Genomic DNA, 22426 nt, shown 5'->3' with positions numbered 1-22426 from the left:
TTTTATCCAGGATTATACAAACTGAAGCTTCAGCCAGCTTGTGCACGCTGACCGCTTAAAATCAATTTTCTACAGCAGCCGCAGAGAAGTTTATTTTCCTACCAGTGGTTCAGACAACACGGGGTGAGATACCCAAGACAAGTATTCACGTAATGCAGCCGTGGTATCACAGGAACCGCCTGTACCCCGAGACCATTACCTAACGCTCAGCAGTTGTATGTGTTCTGCCTTACAACACAGAACAACTACAGCTTTGGTCTCACCTGCAAGCCCTTAAGTTTACTGGTGGGTGTTGTGAATTGGTTGGGCTCAGAGAAGGGGAAGCGATGAACAAGGAAACCATCTGTAGATCCTCCCCAGCATAAGCCACCTAATACCACAGTGGACTGGACTCGTACCCAACCAACTCCTCACAGTCCTAAATTCGTAGTATGTTATTGTGGGAGGTATTTGCCTTCCAAATTAGATCATCGGTTAAAGTGAATCTGGTGACCCTCTGCAGGCCCCTCCTGTATTATGTAGTTACATCCACCAATCACCCTGCTTTTCTTCTACTTTTGCACTGCAGAAATCAAAGCAGGAACATCACTCCAGTCACAAGGAAGCTGCTTCAATTAAAATGCCATTCTGTATCAGTGCATTTATCACAGTAAGTTTGACCTATGCTCTGTCTCACCCCCATAAACACTATTATCAACTCAAATTCGGAAGAAGGCATTTACCACCTGAGAAGCGGGGTAGTGAAGCACGGCTCTATCTGCCCACCCTCAAACTCAGGTGGTTTTGCCTGATTCACTTTGCCACTCAGCAAGCGGGTGCTTGGACTGGGGCAGCTCATCCAGTGACAGCTGGACAACAGGAGCTGGGGGTAGGGTTTGTAGGGTTTGAGAAAGCAGTTGTGTTTCATTAAATCCGAACTTCCACGCAGCAAAAATCACAGTGATCCGGCCTCAACAACCCTGTGCTGCTGGCTTGACAAGCTGCTGGTTTAACATCCACGAGGAGGTTCCAGCCGTCATCCCCAGTCCCCGTGTTCATAACACTTAAAGGGCAAATTTGGGAAATTCCTCCAGTCTGTCTCTGTGCTATTCTGGCATTTCTTCCACCTATATGGAAAATGGCTCAGCCAAGGGAAAAGTTATTCTAAGTAGCTATTAAATCACAGCTCATTCTTATAGGAAAAATGTAGGTTTTGATTCACTACGTTTACCTTCAAAATACTCTATTTTTTTAAATTTAGTACAAATTCAGTTAAAATTCTTCTAAGAGAGGGAGAAAAGACGTTTGGTCCTCAAAGAAATTGTGCAAATTACTACAGTGAGATAAAAGGAGCTTTATATATCACCCGCTAACATCCACTTCCCCCTCTTACACAAGTGTAAGACTTCCCTACTGAGAAGGGCACCCTAGGAAGCCGATTCACGTAGCCAAACAAGTAAAACCAGCAATAAAATACAAATAGGTCTTTGAAGTACGATTATAAAAATAGGAGATACAAAAATTTCATAAAGATAGTTCTGTTGAAGAAAAACGCTTTACTCTTTAAAATTGCTTTCTATACTTTTTTCCCCCCAGTAGATTTAGTGAGACTTAAAAGATTGTCACTTGTGCGTAACACTGTCAAGGTGTTTTTCAGAGATGAAAGTAAATATGAACTCACCACTTTCAGTTCTGGTACAGACCGGCTTAGTGTCCATTCTTGGCTATTTACAAAGGCATCTGTAAGAGTGAACAACATTCAGAAAATTAGTACAACGACATTTAATGGTCTGGCACACAGAATTTCATGCTAAGGCTTTGAGTACATGAGATCAAAAGTCACATTCGACCTTACGAGGCTGACAGTCCAACATGAAAAACACTAGGAGATTGGATAAATTATACAAAAATTCAAGAATACCAGAAATTAACCTTCTGCAGAATGGATGCTCTCTGTGTAGCAGGTCTAGCTCTGTCATCTCCACTGGTATTCACAACTTCACACTAACTCCAGTCCTTCAGGGTTGTGAAAAGACTCTTCCAGTCTGTACACGGTTAAACTGCTGCCCATCCACCACAACACGTTTCTTGTCTACAGGAAAAGCCTTGGACTGTTCATCAGGCTCAACGTCAACAACTGCGATTGCCACCATCAGCCGTAACTTCACCCAGATAAACGAGAATATTTGTCTGTTCTAAAAATGCTATTTTTTACTGCACGTCATATTTAACATCAACGACTGCAACAGCCAGTGTCAGTGGTAACACCCCTGCCCAGGTAAGGGAGAATATGTGTTTTTTCTAGAAACACGCTATTTTTCAATAGTACAATCTAGACAGAAATAAACCACAAAGCCATTTACAATTCGATTAAATAAAAAGCTACTGTGGGCAGGAGGGGGGTGACTTCTGGAAAATTAGCAAGTTAAATTCATCATTGCTAGCAACAGAAACAAAGTCCTTAGAGCTACGGCCAGATCCAACCCCACTGACAATTGCACACCAAAAAAAAAAAAAAAAAAGAGAAACAATGCTCTGTTTTTCTACCTCCAAAAACAGTTATCATTTTGTTCCTTCTGTAAAGGTCTAGTCAATTGAAAGCAAACAGATAATGATGTTTCCATTACAAATCCGAGCAGCATTACTACGAATGGTGATTTAACCCTCTCCAAAACTATGCAAAAACCAGACAAACTGCTGCATCTCACATGCACAGAACGCTCCTACCAAGCAGATCAGATGCAGCTCCACAGTAATTAAACAGCACTGAAGAAGTCCCGGTGTTACAATCAATTCCTAATGTCACAGGAAAAAACAGGTGAAAAGTTACACCTGCCCACGCTGTCCATAAGCAAGCAAAGGTTTTGCAGGCCATTGCCTGCCCTCCGATACATCAGTCAGAAAAAGGAGAAGCCTATTTCATTACATCTCTGATGCAGAGAATAAAGTGGAAAGCACTTTCCTACCCCAATGGCATCCTCACTAACTTAAGAAACTGCCAGCTCTAAGCAAGCTTTCCTAGTGCCTAACTAAAACAATTTCAAAACAAACCTGTATTTTGCATTCTCTCTCTGTTCCCCACTAAATATATTACTTTTGCTTAACATTACAAAGACATATTAGCCATGATTTAGGAAGCCTTCTCCATCTTTACTTACCACATCGCTTTACATTTCAGCTAGAAATAGAAGCTTATGTGCACTAGCAGAACGTGTGTATTTATATGAAAACACTTCAAAAAGAATAAGTATTTGGCTATATTACAATCTTGAGCTGCCTCCCACTCACTCACTGGACGGAGAAGGAAAACCAAAAGCTCAGATTAAGATGCTCTGAAGACTGGGGTTAACCTTTTGGCATTCCAGCTGCAAGAGAAGACATCATGGTCATTAGGCTCCTGCTGCATGATCTGAACAAGTCCAATTTGATCAAAACCTGAAGTCTCAGGTTGATATATATATATACACACACACACACACATATATATATGTACACAAATTAAAACAAGTGTCTTATATTAGTCAGGCCTGACCACAAAGCACCACACAAATCATTTTTCCACAACCCAATGTTTGTCAATTCTGGTTTACCTAATAAAGGTTTAAGAAAGCAAATACTGCTTGTAAATATTATTTTTTCCTCTGTGAGCCTATCGACATTTCTTACCATAGGAGGAAACCCACAGATTACTAAATATGCTTGGGAAAAGCAAAATAAGCATTTCAGAGCTAAACATCACAACTGCAATTAACAGGTAACAATGACTTGGAGCATTATGGAATAATTCTAGTTACCTCCTCATGGGGAGCTCAGACAGAGCTGTTTATGTTGCAGTGACAGGCAAGTGTTTGTCAAACAACATCAGAGTCTCAGACCAAACCAAGGCTCCAAGCCAAGAAAGGGAAAGATGAGGACAGAGAGGATGGCAAAGGATGAACTGTGGTTTGAAGGGTCCAGGTGAAGTGGAAAAAACACACGTCTCAAGAGCTGTCACAGTCCTCCAAAAACATTCTCCCTCTTTTTAAGTAATTCAGTGCAGCTGGAAAATGTACTATTTAGTGCACCAGGTCAGGCCAAAGATCTAGCTATGGCAGTTTCCTTCCACTACAGCGGACACCCCTGGGAAGTCTGTAGAGCAACAAACTGCAGGAACCAAAATGCCTACAGAAACCTGTTACGGCCTTTAGCATAAGAGGAATTCTTCCCTAACTTGTCCTGCCTGTAAACTACCACTTCTTGTGGTTTTGCTTTGAACTATTGCTGTCTTAAGAAGTAGTGGAAAAGAAGAAACCGCCATCCCAACCGCGATGGGAAAGAACTGACCGTAAGGAGAAGCCAACAAACCAAAGAGTTGCTTTCCACACCAACCTATTTCTTCAGGACATAAAGTACTGATTTCCCAAGTGATGTTTCTGTAACTTAAACTTCTTTTGTTCATCACTTGTGGAACAGTAATACAGATTCACAATTATTTCAAACGCATGAAAACTTGCAAGTGCTGATTTAAATTATATCGTTGCATGTTTAACCATTACTCCCTGCTCAGTAAAGATATCGACTAACTTGCACTTACACTTCTGATGCTTTGGATTACCACTTTTTTTTTCTCTCTAAATGGAACTCATTCAGCCTATAATCACACTGATAGCCTCTATATCACAGCAACATTACATCACGGCTAACAAGTAAAATCCACATTTTACCACACAAAAACTTGGATATCAGATCAAGAAAGACTACTCCAGTTACGCCTGAGTCCACGAAACAGTTTTGATTAAGTATTAATTACATGTAACTGCATGACAGACAATACCCTGCATTCCTCTTCACAACCCCAAGTATCTTTTATATTCCATAGCTCTGTTCCAAACCACTTTTTCCTGACAATTCCAGAACTACAAACTTGTATAGTTTGAGGATATGTTTGTACAGCACGATTTGAACATGCCAGCTTCTCCCTTCCCCATACCTGTGCACACATTATTCCTTTCTTCATTACTACCTGCAAAAAGATGGATAAACAGAGAAATAATAAATTTGCCATTTATCTGCAAGACTCAGCAGCAGGAGGAACAAGCCAAGGCCGTACAACATGAGGAGGTTCCGGCTGATCTCCAGATTCTCAGGGGTTGAGGAAAATCACCAGCGTCAGGCAAGTATGATGCCTGACTGGCGGGGGTGTGTGTGCACAGAACAAAATGGGAGAACTCTCTATTAATGTCAACAAGCTTCAATAAAAAAGAAGCATTGGATTTTATCGGCACAGAAGATTAAAAAAAGACAAGCGAGCAGATCACTGCTACTGAGCTGGAGAACTGCAAAAAACAATCTACCATTTAAGCCCAGGGGTAGACTCGCAAGGGTAACAAGAACATCAGAAGCCCTGTCACTTTTTAAAATAACCTTAAATATTATTTTTTAAGATCTGTACATTCCAAAAGCAGAAATTAGATAGGAGAGGCAATGAAAGGCAAATTTCCAAAAAGCCAGGAGGCCAAAAGACAAAGCAGAAAGTTGGCGAGAGTGATCCAGCCCAAGGGCATGGATGATATTCACCCTGCTTGGTCCTTCTTTCATTGAACTGCATCTAGAACCCACACAATGACCTTCCAAAACAAACGCAGACATCCAGTACCCTCAATATGGGAAATACGTGCATTTTAATTCTGATCAGCTGCAGGGTAAAAGAAATATAATAATGCTAACTTGACAAGGTGCTAGACTTCTTGACACAGCTGCCTCCTCCTTTTTGTTAAGTACCTTGTTATTGTTACATACAGGTGTTTTGAGTGTCCAAAATACTTGAGAATATTTGAAATACCATTTTAGTCCAAAACATGCCTGTTAAAAAAGACGTGCTTGACTTCAACCCAACTAATTTAAACTAAAATTTCACAATACTATTATCTTCAATTTTCAGTTAAATTACAGAAGGCCTTCCATTGCCCTTTTATTAAAAAAAAAAACCAAAACCAAAAAACAAACAAAAAACCCAAACAAAACCAAAAACCCACACAAAACCAAACCCCTACATTTATTTATTATCTCTCCCCAGTACAATTTAAACTGGCACGTTTACAAGGAATAATGACAGTTAAAAGCATAACACATCATGAAACAGCATCTGGTCTCTTGTGTAAAAAGAGGTTAAAGTACCATCATTTGTATGGACATCGAAGTACCCAGCTAACCCACGTAGTTCTAGAACAAATGCCTCAGAAAGGAGTCATTTATTCCAAGTTAATCCCAAAACCCATGGAAGTTAAGGTGAAAACGTCAAATACTCACAGATAGAACATAACAAACAAGCTAGGGGATTTTTTTTTTTTTTTAAATAATAAAGAAAACTAACTTACATCTCCAGCATGACTATGAAACATGGATGCCGACTGCGGCACGCAAAGCCCACATTGGGTAGTCCACATACACACTCTGCTGAAGAAATAAAAACCCCACTACTGCATGTCGATTTAAACATATTGAAAGAGATATGCATAATAAACAGAACCACATGGATGAAGTTGATCAACTGGAGTCTTGTTTGCATTACCTTCCGACTTTGGAATTCAAGTGAATTCAACCTTCATATCTAACTACAGACTATACATATGAAATAAATTACTTTTGTCGATAATTAATCACAGTTGTATGTCTTGTTCATTTAACTTCTGCATCAATGATCAAAAGCTTCAAATATGTATGGTGTCAATCATGTATTTTTAAAATGCGCATCAAGAAGATAATTTAAATTGCACTTCCTTCACCAAGTTTACTTTTCCACAAAACAGCCTTTATTTTCTTTGTATTTCTTTTTCCTAATTTCCACCACCACATTTAGAATTTCTTAGTTCCACTTACACAACATTACACTGAAGCACAAACTACAATAAGGTCCTTGGCTATTTTAAAACCTCAGTTTAGCATCTTGGCTCCAGCCAGAAGAACCTTCTCTACTAGTTCCAATACTAAGAATCAGGTACACATGCTGCTTTGGTTCCCTCTTAACACAACGCTGCGGTGAAATCTTGGGACTTGATGGCCACTGTTGGCAAGATCCATGTTCTCCATGGCCCAGCACAGCAGGAAGGTCTGACTGTTTCAACACTCTGCATATGAAAGTCCTGCTTAAAATAAGTTTTCCAACAGAAAACCAAATTTCCTTCTTCAAACCCAGTAACAACCACTAAAAACTAAATAAATATTAGCAGAACAACATTACGGAGAGACAACATGTTCAAGGTCAATTCAACCGTCCTGACTCAGAAGAGGGGAAGGAAGTCATGTGAAAACGTCAGAATTTTCATAGCAATTACAGAAATAACCACAGGAAAAGCCTGTCTTAGGTGTTCAGCAACCTGTTTTGTCTCATACTTGATTTTTAACGCCGAAGGCCCTCTGCTAACGTAAATGAATTGCATCCACCACCATGGGCAACAGCAGCAAGGCAGCTAATCAGTAAATACTACAAAGTAAATACTTTTAACTGGGGCTGATTAGATTTATACCACCCTCACCACCATTTGAGTCCCTCCTGCTTAAAAAAAATCCCTGCAAGCCAACAAAATCTATCTGTTGAGTAGTATTTTGGGAGAAGCTGAGCTGCCCCAAGACCATCACACCAGTCCACATCCCACCGCCAGTAGTGCCAGGACAGAAGCCTTTGCTTTGTCCCTTGTACTGCACCAGCCCTCACTCCACTAACCTTGTTTTGTCCCTTATTGTCACTGAAATAGATCACCCTTGACTAGCAATTTAATCCTGAGAAGCTCACAGATTTCTTTGTGTCTGATTGAGATGAAAACCTAATGGCAAACCTGTACGAAAGGAGAGATGAGTGAAGAGTAGGCAGATGTCCCTGCAGTATGACATGAAGAGTCTCAAATCTTCCATAATTCTTGGAAAGCTTCTTAGTAAGAGCTTCCCTTAGGCTATCCCAGAGTCCCTTTGACGTCCTTTTAAATAAGGAAAAGCTATTAAAAAAAAAAAGCCAAGGGATTTCTCTGGAAACCCTCAGCAAAAGATCTTTTTCTTTTTGATAAGAACAGGAGCCCTCAAAAATACACAAAGCTAAAGTACCAAGACTGCATCACACCCTGATCCCTCCTCAATCATTTCTGCATTACAAGCAATATTTAGTTATTTCCAACTTTGAAATCAAAACCTGAGAGGGAACAGGTACAGAAAAATATTCCTACGAGTCCCCACACGCCCACAAAGATGCAGATAAAACCACACATCTTTTGGAGCCGTATCAAAGGAGCACTTCCAGAACGCATTTCCCAAAGCTTGTGTGCTCATTTTCTCAGCAAAGAGGCAAAACATGCCACTTTTGGGTTGAGACTTGTGATACTAATAAAACATGTATTTTTCAGAGGAGGGGTAATCTCCCAGCACACGTTCTCTCCCACTCAGCCCCCAGCATTTCAAGTTAAAGCATCGACTCAGTTCCAACGCAGTCCTGCAGAAAAATATTCTGACATGCTTATTTTTAAGCTTTGCATAGAATATTATTCAGAAGAGCACGTCACATTTCAAAAGAGCCTCTTTATATATTAATTTTCACATTCATCTTTTACCTGTTTTTTAATTAAGAAAGAAATAAATTGGCCAGCTTTTGATATGGATCCTCTCTGCTTCTGCATTCAATTCTGCATACAGTTATAAGCAATAATAAATAAATTTTTTAGAAAACCATCCAGATCAGAACCTCCCTACTCGCTCAGTTTCATAGAATTATAAATTATATGGCTTTCCTCTGTACTTTAGCTAGAAGTTATTGCTGCAACTATGCAAATCCATCGTTTGCAAATCCCCTTTTTCCCTGAGTTGCAGAAGTGTCATTTCTTCTTCTTACGCAGTTTAACCCAAGAGCAAAACTGCGATGTGGCTCCATCCCCTCCCAGCTCCAGCTCAGAACTCCATCCAGGCCCTGGTGGGAGCACTGGGAAGTCACATCCCATCGCGCACGACAGCATATTTACACTTCGTTAACAGGATTAATACACACATTGCAGAAGAAGTCACGAAAATTGACACAAAGCAACTCAATTACAACCCTAAGACAAGAGGGATTTTTGTGAGCCGCCAGTTTAAACAACTCCCTCACCCCTCCCAGCGTTGTCAGAAAGAACAAAATCCCAAGAGCTCTTACAGTTCCAACATAATTGTTTACTGCTGCTCAGATTCATCGCTGGAAATACCTACTTGCTAATTGTACGACAGAAAAAGCTCTAAGCTCAGCTTCTTTAAGGCGTCAGGCACCTCAACCGAAACTCATTAGAGTCACACATATATATTTAACATCTGAAAAACCATGCCCTGTAACTGAGAACTGCATCAAATAGATGCTTAGGTCAAACCCAAAATCTATTTTCCAATAGCAACTGGCAGCTGCAACAGCGTTATCCTTTGTGCTGCCATGGAAACAAGAGGAGGACCGGTGATGGAAAGAGCTACACAACCTTCACAGCCAGCGAGTCAGCCCTTCCTAAAATACACTTTCGGGCACGGGAATTTAGGAGCACTTCTCTGCCACCACAGCACTTAGATTTTGGCTTTAATTTAGTATTTTACTGCTGCTAGCATTTCCACTCTCCCCCTCACCTCTCTTATACCTGTGGCTATATTACACCTCACTGAGCACAAGGCTTTGGGGTGGTTTCAAAGACGTTATCTCCATGGCTCCCACAACTAGAAACAGTCCCAGGCATCCTACAACAGGACTGAGATGATGTATAATGTTTGCAAGTATATTCCCAAATCAGCTTCGTGCTTAAAGTTTTATATATAACACCACCCAAAAGATTTGTTTTCTCCTTAAATATAAACACAGCTCCAACCAAGACTAGCCATAAAAAAAACTACTAAAAAAACCAACACCTCCCCCCCAAAAAAATATTCCCAGAGAAAAATGTTTTCCATTATGGACACCTTATAGCCTAAATAAATGACACAGTCAACAAGAAAAACTTCACGTTCCCTGTATTTTCACAGTGGGTCAGGTTCTGGAGGTGATACACAGTTTGTTGAAGAAAAATTAAAATCCCACATGTAAAAACCACTGTTTTCTCTTGAGGCAGCTCTGCCATTGGAGAAGCACAGTGCGCTTCAAAGAGGGATGTTCTGAGTGAGGATGAGCGGGATTACAACTTAATTCCAATAAAATGCACATTCCTTACTAATCAGCAGCACCCCTTGGACAAATGTGACGCTGAAAAATACTAGTCCAGGCTGGCCCCCTTCACAACAGGGTGATGACGACCACAACAAGAAGTTGAAAGAAATATAAAAAGCAGACAAAAAGAAAATGAAAGCATCGCTGTAGTAAAGTTGTTCACTGCCCCAGTAAAACTGCAAAACTAAATGATTGCTTTGAAACTACAGATTATTCTGTTTGGGTTTTTTTTTTTTTTTATTGTTGGGTTTTTTGTGTGTGGTTTGTTTTTTGGTGGGTTGGTTGGTTGGGTGTTTTTAATGAAATGTACTACCTAAGCACAACAAAAACACATCCCAGCAAAAGCAGATTCGCACAAAGCAGTCAACCTGCAATAAGTTGGCTGTGCCCCCCATCCATCCCCTCTGTGTCCCCCCATCTCTCCCCCGCACGCTGCAGCCTCTTTTCCCAAGCACGTGCACTGGGCAAAACCAGAGATATCGCTGCTCTGACATTCAGCAGAGAAGGGGAATAAAAAGCATCCTTGGCTTACATTTTTTTCTAGAATTACATCAGCTAGAGCAATCCTATCAAACACCCATGGCTAAAATCTACTGTATCGCTTGATATTCTTGCAACAGGAGAAGCAGCAGAAAGCAGCACTGCTCATGTACAAGTGCTCTGGGCTGCCCTGATGCCTCAAGCTGTGTCTATGCCCTGTGATGAAATACCAGTTTTTTCCGGCAACAGACGGCATTTCTGTAAGCACCAAAGCCTCAGAGAATGCAGTTTAAACAAGTAACCATAGTAGTATTGAAGTCCAGAAAGAAAAAGAAGCCACTAGAGATGAAATGTTTGGTAAACGTCTTATTTTGTTGGGTCTCGCTAGAAAGCAGGTCAGTGTCAAAGGTGAGGTCTGTTTTATACCATCTCCTGTCTGAAGGGAAGGATGGAGCCAGCACAGGAAAGATTATCCCAAATGCCAGTAACTGAAAATCTGGCGATAAGATTTTGAGCTGTAACAAGCCATGCTACAGACATCCAGCAGTGATGCTCTTCTTAAAAACCGTTAAATACCAGCGGTGAAAATACAGGACTAAAGCCATGTCTGAGCAAAGATGTCTGAAGTATCTAAAACAAAACAAGAATCATAGCTTATGTTGTCTTGCCTGCCTCCAGGCACAAACAAGGAACTAGCCTTTCTTGTTCCAACCTCAATATTAATGAGAAACCTTCCTCCAATGCATCAAAGATGAAGAGGGACAGCTTATACACTTGGCAAAGGAAGAATAAATGTTAAAATACAAATTAAAAAAAAAAAAAGATGAACTGGGGGAAACAAAAAGAGCAGTATAAATTAATATAGAAAAAGATTCTTCCTTCTGGCTTGCTGAATAAAAAGTCACAACAGAGATTAAAAAAAGATAACTCAGACGCATTGCTTGGCTGGCTGAAAAGACTCTCAGTTTTTCAGATAGAGAAGAATGGCTGTAACTCAAAACCAAAGCAAAAATACACAAGAGGAACTTAGTGATTACTTGGTAGAGGAAAAAAATGGTTATCTTACAGGTCAAACAGCAACAATACTCAATGAAAACCAAGTATGCAGTGAATAAATCAGCCTACTCAGGATTTCCAGCATTGGGATTCCACAGAAGAGATTTTACTGGGGCAACACCTGAGCATCACCAAAACCTAAGCAGAAAGGGAACTAAGTAGCAGTAAATGAGCAAAACCACAGTAACTCTGGAGGAAAAAAAAAAAGGCATAAGAAGAAGGAGATAAAGGTCAAGTCATGCTTAAGAAAATAGTGACAAAAGCACAAACCCTTAATAGTAGCAAACACCAAAACCCAGATTAATAATCCATCTGCCTTCCCGCCCTGACACAGGTCGGCAGCAAACAAGAGTGGATGAGGTGGTACCACACACTTTGTCCCTGCTCTCCCAATTTAGCTCCACATGCGGTTCAGACACAAGTAGCCTCTTCATACAAATACAGCTTTTCATGTATTTTATCTGTCAGCTAATAGCTGTGCATGTCTGCTAAGGACTCACACTCCCAAGGTCCTACAGGGACTCACAGCTCAATTATCTTTTGGATTATAACAAAAGAAAAAAATTATGGGGCTCTTTTTCCATCTGCCTCTTACAAGTTTCACCAGACACTTCTTAATTCTTATGTAAGAAGGGATAATCAAGAGCGATTCCATCTTTGCCTCTCTCCTCTCCCACGATGATCCCCCTTTTCCTTCCCCTCCCCAGGCTGCACCATTCTGCTTTGCTAGATCAGCTCCTGCCTGGACCAAACCTTTCTGACATACCTTTTTGTTCTCTTAGACTTATTTCCAGATGCGAGGACCACAATCAACCCCCCAAAGCCTCCAGAGATGGGAATGCTACAGCCAGTTAATGGAGGCATGACAACTTGCTCAGTTTTCTGTCTTTAACACTCTTTGCTTTGAGCCCTGCAGAGACTTCATTCGCTATTTCCACAAAGCTCTTGCAGACGCCGGTATCTCTACGGAGACTTCCAGCCCGTTCGGAGCCACGACACACCAGTCAGCACTGCACTCATCCACATTAAGTTAAAACTGCCAGTACATCAACTGCTAATCATCACGAGATTTTCCTGCAGTTCTGCACAAGCAGCTCCTGTTTTTTACTACCTTGAACGAACAGTAAATTGTCACCCTCTTTCATCCTCTTCCCCAGGGCACTTCTCAATATCTTAACCAGAAGAGGTGGCATCACGGACTCCTCCAAGACTTGCTGCTTGGGTTTTTTTCCAAGGGAAAAAAAAACCCCACCAATTATTTATTCCTATCCACTATTTCCTACTTTTGAAAAAGTTATATACACAAGATGAGCCCCTCTCTTATCTGATGGCAGCTCAGCTCAAGTCTCTAGCAAGAATAATTCTTTCCATCATCAAAATAAACAGGTTTCCTTTGTCCTCCTGCAAAGAACTCCACTAAGTGTGAGGCATGATCTCCCCCATGAAAGTCAAATCCACCCTTCCCCAACACATCATTTGCCCGTCCGTCTGTAAGGTTTATTCTCAATTTCTCAGCTCAGTGGCTGCATGCTGTAAATGTGATTAATGCAGACACAGGCAAGCTCTACCCTCCATCACACCCATGGAGTCACGATGACATCAATACGGTTAAAAGGGTGTGATGCAGTAACTCGGCTTGCAAACCAAGACTCTTCCACACGCCTGGCTACCAAAACATTCCTCCCTCTCAAGTAACCCGCGAGCAAGCAGCGCTAGACAAGACTGTAAAGTGAGCGATGGTGCGATCAAGGATGCTGTATTCTCCTGCAGGGTATCAATGCTGCCCTGCACCATCTGGTGCAGTCACAGCATGCAGATGCAAAAATATGCAGTATCAAAGTTTAATTACTTCAAAATTGACTTATGGCCTCACTTTCTTGCTTGCCGATCAAAATCTGTGCTCTGGCATCATATGATCATTGATTTACTTTTTCAGTTCTTTAAATTCTGGCTATTGAAAATGGGTCCAGCGTGTTTGTACAGAAGTACATCTAGAAAAATATTTCCCCTCTCCACAAGGGAAATTATGACTTGTTTATGCAGCACATTTATGAAAACATTTTTTAGAACTCAAGTCATGTCTCCAAGATTGCTATGCTGGTTGTCAAAACAGAGCCTTTTTTTCCCTGACTATACCATATGTAATACTGAGTCCACTTTCCCTAACTTGATATCACCCATGCAAGATTTGGAGATGATTAGTGGAAAATACATAAAGGAGACACTGCTCTCCAGAGGAATAATCTGATTTTTTTTTATATTTATTAGCCTGATGCACATCTAACGTGTTTACACAAGGCTTTTGTCACATGTCAAAAAAAATGTGACTGCAATCCAAGGCACGCTCTCAATGGGAATTAATGCTGAGCTGGAACCAACGCGAAAGCCTTAGTTACGGCAACAAGGAAACAGTGAAAAGGGGCCCCGCTGTATTTCAATTGCAAATAGATCCACTAAGATAGAAGGGTTTATTTCCGAGCGGCTGAGACAGACAACCTGAAGCAGGAAATAGGGGTGGGCGCAGGTATCGGAAACACCCAGTAGTAAGGATAACATCCACTTACTCAACTTCATTACCATTTTGCCCAAGAGACCGTTAAACCACCAAAACATCGGGACCATCAAAGCATCGCCAAAAACCTGTGTCTTAACACACTGCGCAGCTGAGCAAGAGGAAAGGTCCTGAAGCAGAGAGAAAGCAAAGAAAGAGAAAAGGACTCAGAGCTGCCACTATCTTTTGCCTTAAAACTGCTTGCAACGTAACTGTTAAAAAAGGTAATGTGTGACTAAATACTCCATTAGAAAAGCAGCTTCCTACTTAAAAAGCACCTGCTATTAGAAGGCACTTCAGAAAACAGCAGATCTATGTAAGTAGGAAATATTTATTTTGGAAACTCAAAACATTTGTCAGATGAACTTTAGACTCTGTGACTAACTCTAACACAAAGCGTCTTTCAGCTTCCACTCGCAGATAAAGCTGTTTGTAGGAAGCTGAAAGCAAGCGAATCAACTGCTATAATCCCAAAGTCTGCAACTGTCTCCTCCTAAATCCTCCGCCTTCTCCTCCCAGACAGCCTGAACCACCTCGCCCTTGACTCGTCCAGCGCTCTGGAGCAGCAGCGAGGGAACCTGGCAAAAAGGATGCTGCAAACCACAGGCGAGCTCATGTTAAATTCAACCCTTCCCAAATCTCAGCAGTTACCACGACATTTGAAAGGTCTGATGTGTCCCATTAGATCTGCAAGGGGAGAGAATAATTACCATCATCACTACATTACAAACATTACACCAGCCTTGCTCATATCCCATCTCCCCATATTATGTGAAGAATTAGTGCAATACCTCGAACCACTGGGACATGAATCGAGGCAGAAGCAGATGTGCCTCTGAGCTACCATGACATTTTATTGGAAGCAAAAAAATCCAGGCTATACACAAATATCAATTTACTAATACTTCTCCACTTGAGGTTTACAAAGCTGAATTTTTAGCTTTGCTAAAACTGGTAATATTACATTTTTTTAAAGCATTCATCCAGGAATAAAACTGTTCTCGTTTTTTGGAAAAATCTTGCCCTCTGGCTATATTCTCATTTGTGCTTCCTGGGTGAAGCCAAGAAACGCAAGTATGTTTTCAGAGCTTCATCAGGTTCCCATCACCTCAGGCATGTACTTTAAACTGAAATGATTGTACTAGAAATGGTATCTTTAAAGAAGATCATGCAGAGTTCAGAAATCAGAAAACAGCTCAACTACACCTAAGAGACCTGCACCTTCTCACTTACAAACCTGCTTTAATGCTTTTTGGACCCATAATTTTTGTAACACACAAGTTAGCCCCATTAAAACAAGAATTTGGAAAAACAGTCCCGTTTTGCTCATGTCCTCTTGTTGCATCTTCACACTGTTCTGGCTTGACCTATGACATAGTCAAGCAAGCCACGTTGTAAAACGACTCCTTGCTGAAGCCTGGCATCCAAAAACTTTAGAAATAAACCTCTCCCTTCATATTCTGTTCACTGCTAACGCCATAACCTCCTATTGCCTTTTCATGAGCTGGGAAAAGAATGCTGAAGGCCAGTTGTTCCATCCTGGCTTTCATGATTTTTCACCTTTGTACCCCTTCCAAAAGTAAACTAAACTGCATTATCGACTGAAATTCATTATGAGAATTATTTTTTGTTTGGAAAAAAAGAATGAAAGTCAAAAGCACTTAAAGATCTAAAACGCACTTCAAAGCTAAACACAAAGGGTGTCAGCCTCTACTCTAGCAACAACACTAGCACATGATCCTAAAAAAAAAAATCATTAACACCGTTAAGTACAGCCTTAAACCTGTAATAAAACACAGCCATTTGGAAGCAGTACAATGGAAAACCAGAAAGCAAAGAGCTACAGTCTACATATCTCAATAAAACCACCCAAAAAGCAGTGGCAGAACATGCTACACTAAGTGCACACTTGGAAATCAGAGGGACCAGCTCTACCCCCTGCATAAAGCTGCTTTGTTGGAACCTGGTGACACGCTGCAAGCTTCATCTTCAGGGTGCAAAAACGGCCATTTCTGTATTTGAGGACCTTGCCTCAGATTCTGCTAAACAAGACCGTGCTGTGCAAACCCTCTGGCCTCTCCACATCCCCCTCCGCTAGTCGGGACCACCGTGGCCAGGACCAGGAGAGGGCGAACCAGAGGACAATGTGCACCAGCCAGCCAGATCTCCAACATTTTGGCGATCCTATTCTTGGGGACAGCAGTGATGAGACTGGGTTCAGCACATTTTACCCATTCATGCATGCTGACTTTTTGCAGTTAAAACGAGTCTGACAATTTCTGTTCAACCTTCCACGGTGCTACCAAAAGCTGAAGGAGGGGACCTCAAACTGTCTTTGGGACAGCATATAGAGACAATATGTGCTTAGCACATCAAGTCGGCTACTGGTGCACATCAAAACTAATTTTTGGCTCCTCCTCCCCATTTAAATGGATTTATTTTTTCCCAAGCAAAGGCAGGCACTGGGACAAGCACAGCAAATGCTGCAGCTGCCACCAACAGCTGTAGCAGGCCCTGTCATAGGTACACTTTTTTTTATTTTTAAGCTTAAGTGCATAAGAGTTCACATCCTAAATTGAAAACAAAGCAAACCCCAAAATAAACTTCACTGTCTTACTAATTAGAAGGGATTCGTTCCTTCAGGAAGGCTGACATAAACCACCGCTGTGGGGTTAAGAACACATTTTTAGCACGATGTCCTTCCAACATTTTTACTGAGATCGTGCAAGCAAGCCAGCGCCTGACTGCCCACGAAGCATCATGAAAAGCTCTGTCTAGGAAGTGGGTTTTCATGTAACTTCATTTGAAATGCCACAGGATATTGGCATGAACTAAATTTCAACAGTACAAGAATTTCTTCCACAGCACCCAGGTTCTTATTCCCTGCACAGCAGCCACCAAGTGCCAGCACAGACACCTCAGGTGAGAAGAAACGTCAGAGGCACAGCTGGATGTTACTGATCAAGTCACACCTCACAGAGAAGAGCCCTGGAAAGAGCGCTCCTGCTCGGGATGTTCTGTTTAGAGAAATCCAAAGCTATCACAGTTTAATACAGAAGTCTTCAAATTAAGCAGATGTGCTTACTAAACATACATGCAGGAGAATAATGGGATAAGTCTTTGGCTATAACTCTAAAAAAAAGAGACATTCCCAGCAGCGAAATTTCTCCATTCCACACAACTGTAAATGTTATTCCATCTTTATGGATAAATAAAATATTTTCTTTTTCTAAATACCAACAAGAACCAGCAAAGAAAACCCAACTCATTTTATAATCACTGGTTTGGATAAGTGATTCACAACTCTGATATGTGGTCTCCAGACCACTTAATATAAGGCAGAGGTAACGCAATATGTATCAGCTGGCTCCAATTAACACTTCACCTTTATCACTTGGGAAAGTGAGAACCACCCATTACTCATGCCTCTGCTGACTCACAGAAATATTAATCAGCTTTTAAAAGGTGGTGTTCCACCATGTTATGCAAATTACAGCCAACTCATGGAGAAAGGGAGACCAGTTTAACAATCTGACAACATACATATATAACAGAATGGCCACTAAAAAATAAATCAGGAATGAACAGCTCTAGGAGCTTGTACTTATGTCAAAACACAGTTCTTACAGTTGGTAAAATATGCAGTAAAAAGGCAAAAGAATACGGTTTTCAGGTAATTCATATTGTCCACCTCACTTTCCTCTTAGCCAGACAATAAGATGAGTAACATCTCATGACAAATTGTTCACCTTATCTGCCTCGGTACCAGCCTCCAGTGCAAGTGCATAATATTTACATATCATTCAGGACTGGCCAGTTCACTGTAGCTGCAGGTTATCAGGAAACCTAATGGAATAAGAACAGCAAATCATGCTGCCCTTTCCTCTGGCAGAAGCTGTAGAACAAATATAACACTAAGAAAAAAGCAAAAAGGCACGTAGCCATTTCATGCAGGATCATCTTGCTAGGCTGCATTACAAAACTGAAAGCTGAACGCAAGCCTGCTGTTTTTATCAAAGAACTGGACACCAGACATTAACAAACGTGAACATTTACCTTCCGCTCGGGTCAAATTACCCTCCTCTGTCAAGTCCCCGTCACTGCTGCCTGCGGCCAGTGCCTCCAGGCCCTGTAAATGCTGCCTCCATACCAGCCAGGTGCTTCTCCTAAGATAATGTTAATTAAACCTGCTCATCATTACAGCTGATGTACACGCTCAACATGCCCTGTTCCATCCTATACGCCATGTATACGTATCAGTAATTGTTTGCATCCCAGTTTCTAAATATCTAAGCAAGGTGTATGTATACAATCAGATATGTTTGTCACACACAGTCTGAAGTGATTATCATCACTGGAAATTATGCCAAGGCTACACTGGAAAACACCAACCAAACAAACCACAACTCGTAAATTACGTTACCTATTAAACAGCTTTGGGCATCATAATGCACAACAGGAAAGAACAAAATTATCTAGCGAAGTGTTAGATTAATGATGTGCAGCCAGCACTGCAGCACAAGTCAGCACCATGTGAAATTCCCCACAGCACACAGCCTGCTTTTCACATGCGAGGTTTTTCAGAAAGCTTGCGCGCTGCCTGCGAAAACTCAAACAGCAAGCTCAATCCCGCCCAGCTGACAAACAGGAGGATGTCTCACCACATTATTTTACAATCATCCCAACATACATCTGTTCATGCCAGTCAGTAGCACCTATGACTACTGAATTGATTTGCCAATCCACTTTTAAATGTTTCAAATAGTTACAGTTCTTCTCAATTTTAAAAAACCAAAACAAACAAAACCAAAACAAACGAAGCAACCAACCAAACAAAAAACCACAAACCACAACAGGCAGTCACAGAGGGGTCTCAAAGAATTACTGAATGAAGAAGTCTCTGTCCGGACAAGTCTCTATGAAGGAAAAGTCTGAGATAAATGCAATGAATAAGAAAACCACTCTGGATTTTAGATTGAAAATTGTGCCTCTGAATTAAACACCTACTCAAGATCACATCTAACGCCTTGAGAACTTGAAATCTCTGATCATTCTATAAGTATTGTACCATTGCACCTTAAAGGTTTTGATCTACTATTCAAGTAACCCCAAGCTTTACCACCTATGTAGATAACTGTTCCACAGGCCTGTCCCTCCACCTTGCCCAAGTATTCATCATCTGCTGTCCTAATTCACACCAGCCAAGCTCACTTCACTCCAACAGCAGTTTACTAGAAGACTTACCTGAGCATGTTAGTAGTAAATAAATTTGTAACTACAAAGTTGCTCTCCTTCTCTATTATCTCTTAGATTTCATCATCACCTGCTGCCCATCAGCCCCAAACCTGCAGTTGAAGTTCTAATTGTCTTCTTGTTAAAGAAACACACCCACTCCTGACAGCTTGCATTTGATCTAAAAAGCTATTGCCAAGGGGAGGAGGAGAAGTGCCACCGCTCCTGGTGCACTTGTCACATCAAACAGACACCACTTGCAAATTACATTTAGCTGTCTCCTCAAAGTCTAAAACATTGTAGAAGTGACACTACTCATGAAGCTATGAGAAATATGAGCGGAAGTTATCACAGAATCCAACAAGAAAAAGCAAAACAGTGTAAAAATCACCAATCCTGCTGCTTATCTGACCACAGGACTATCTTACAATGCGTCCCAAAGGATGCTAGGAGAAAAATTTACTTCCAAAATGACTGGGGACCTGGATAGCTGCAGCCCAAGAGCAGCTAAGACAAATATACAGGAGGAGGCATCTTCATACAGAGAAAAAGCAAGCTTACAAAACTTGAAAGGTAAATTCAGATAGCTAAACAGTCCATCTGCAGAGCCATGCACTTCATCTTTCATATTATATGGAAAATTACTACAATCGTTATTGATCATTCTTACAAAAAAAAAAGAGCTGAATTTCAAGAGGAACTCTTGAAAAAAAAATCACATTTTAAACAACAGAAAACTGACGTCAAGCAGTTCAAATTTGAGGAATAAAATGTCAAAGATTAATCCGATTGAGAATGACAAGATTTTCTGCATAAGAATAAGCAATATAAGTTTCCAATACTTCGATGCAGATTTTGTATTCAAAAGCTACTATCTTCGCTGTTACACAAGACAAAAATACTGTAAGCATGAAGTATTTTGAAGTTACCATGAAACCACTAGGCAAATAGATCCTCAGAAAGTCCGTCATCTGTGCCAGAATACGAACAAGACACCTACTGGCATTATGGACAAACATTCACATTAAATGGACAGACATTTACATTAAACATGCCATAACAACGCAGCAAAAACAACCTCTTGAATACCCATGCCAAAAAATCATAGGGAGACTTGAGCCCCTCCAGCTATATTAAAGGAGATTCTTTATCAAGAGAGCAATACCTAAGACTGAGTCCAGCTACTCCAAACCACAAAAATCCCCCACCTACTCCTAAACATAAAATGAACAATAAAGGAGAAATACGATGACATTCTTTCAAGGCTCCTTCAGCACAGGATGTTTTCTCCTTGCAGTAATTTGAAGGCTATTGAAGTTCTTTTCGGTAACTTTCAAAGGGTTTCCAGAAGTGATTCATAACACACACAGGGATAAAAAGCTACAAACAGCACAAGAGTCTACTGAAAACTTGAACTTTTGTGTTTCATTTTTCAGGTGTGCTGTCCTAAGAGCAGGACCAGAATGCGCAGAACAAATCTGAACAACTCCAGCCAGATGCCCCAGATGTCAATGAGAAGACTCCAGCTGGGCTGCCCACCTCCCGTAGGTTCACAAACTACAGTTCAGCAGAATTACAACACAACCGCTGCAATTCTAAAAGAATATCCTACACTTAAGTAACCTCTCACTTTATAAGGAATTAAACAGCCCTAGTTTCTAGCTCAAAATTCTGCTACAGAAATTAAATCACACGTTCATTCCTGAAGATTCAGGTGACCACAAATTCAAAGACTTCAAAGGCCATGCTGTAATTCGAACTGAATTTACACGAATTGTCTCTACTTCATGTCCTAGTTATAGTGACCCAGAGACACTCCTCAAAAGTGTGCCCAAAATCTCTGACAGAAGCCTTCAAAAAACCTTAAAAAAATAATAATAGTAAAAGACAAACACAAAACAAAAAGGGGAAAACAAACAAACAAAACCAAATAAACAAAGCCAAACAAAAAAACCCAGCCAACCAACGCCCACCAAACAAAAAACCTCACAACTACCTTGAGGCTCAAGGTTTTGAGCTCGAGCCATCTGCTAGAAAAAGCAAGACATCAAAATGAAAAAAATGAGTGCTAAAAGACTGCTTATTTCTACACCAGGGAATCTTCAGCTAATTTTATTGGTTCCGCAATCATATTTTCCTAGGTTTGGCCTGTTGGGTGCATATTCTACTAAGTAAACATGAAGAAGAAATTAAGGTGGCAAAACTGACTTTAAGTGATTTCATGGTCTGGTGTTGAACACAAGTGCTTTTATAACTCAAAAGTTCCCTGGCTCCCAAGACCAGAGGAAGAGCACACAGGAATGAAGAAAAACAGAGCACATGGTCTGACTCCGAAATCATGAGACAGCTCACTGGCCTAGACACAACCGTAAGATCGGTTAATACACATGAGTGTGTCTGAAATAAAGACATTGCAACACGACTTCTAATTTTTTTAAATATATGTATTTAAGTATTACAGAAAAATCAGTGTATAAAATATATAACTTACTTACATGTAACATATAACATCCCCAAAAAAATGCTAAGCCATGGAAAAAGGGAATTTAAAACAACTCCTGAGACTGCCAGAGAACGATACAAGAGCTGACAGTTAAGCTGAATTCTAGTGGTCTGAGCACAAGCACAGCACTGGTATAGCACGGAAGCCTTTTGTAGAAGTTACATGAAGCTCCTTGTGCTCTTATCTAACACCCATGGCTCGTTAGTCAAATATTTATTAGAGGTAGTCCTGTGAATGACTGAAAGAATATACAGAATTCAATTTTTACTAACTTTAACAGGAATATACATATATAATGGCTTTGCTGTGATTTCTGTTCCGCTTTTAGTACACAGTTCTGCAAGAAACACTTCCAGCATTCTCCTCCGGGTAGTGATGGTGATGCCAGAGCTGTTTGTCATGCTGGTACGACTGCGGAGGACAAGGGATAGCACATGTAAACAGAAAAGGG

At 40.8% G+C, this 22426-nt stretch overlaps 1 protein-coding gene across 5 annotated transcripts in view; it reads right to left on the bottom strand.

Moving 5' to 3' along the window:
- The window catches only part of AGAP1 (ArfGAP with GTPase domain, ankyrin repeat and PH domain 1), a 370628-nt gene that overhangs the window by 255166 nt on the left and 93036 nt on the right, over positions 1–22426 (bottom strand). For all 5 annotated transcript variants that reach the window (XM_065637290.1, XM_065637291.1, XM_065637287.1 and 2 more), the window contains exon 2: positions 1661–1719. In XM_065637290.1, the coding sequence (XP_065493362.1) occupies positions 1661–1719 (59 nt within the window). The remainder of the gene's footprint in view (positions 1–1660; positions 1720–22426) is intronic.

The sequence above is a fragment of the Caloenas nicobarica genome, chromosome 6 (genome assembly GCF_036013445.1).
Source record: "Caloenas nicobarica isolate bCalNic1 chromosome 6, bCalNic1.hap1, whole genome shotgun sequence".
Classification (NCBI taxonomy): Eukaryota; Metazoa; Chordata; class Aves; order Columbiformes; family Columbidae; genus Caloenas; species Caloenas nicobarica.
Note: the sequence above shows the minus strand (reverse complement) of the source record. Positions and strands in the feature narration are given on the sequence as shown.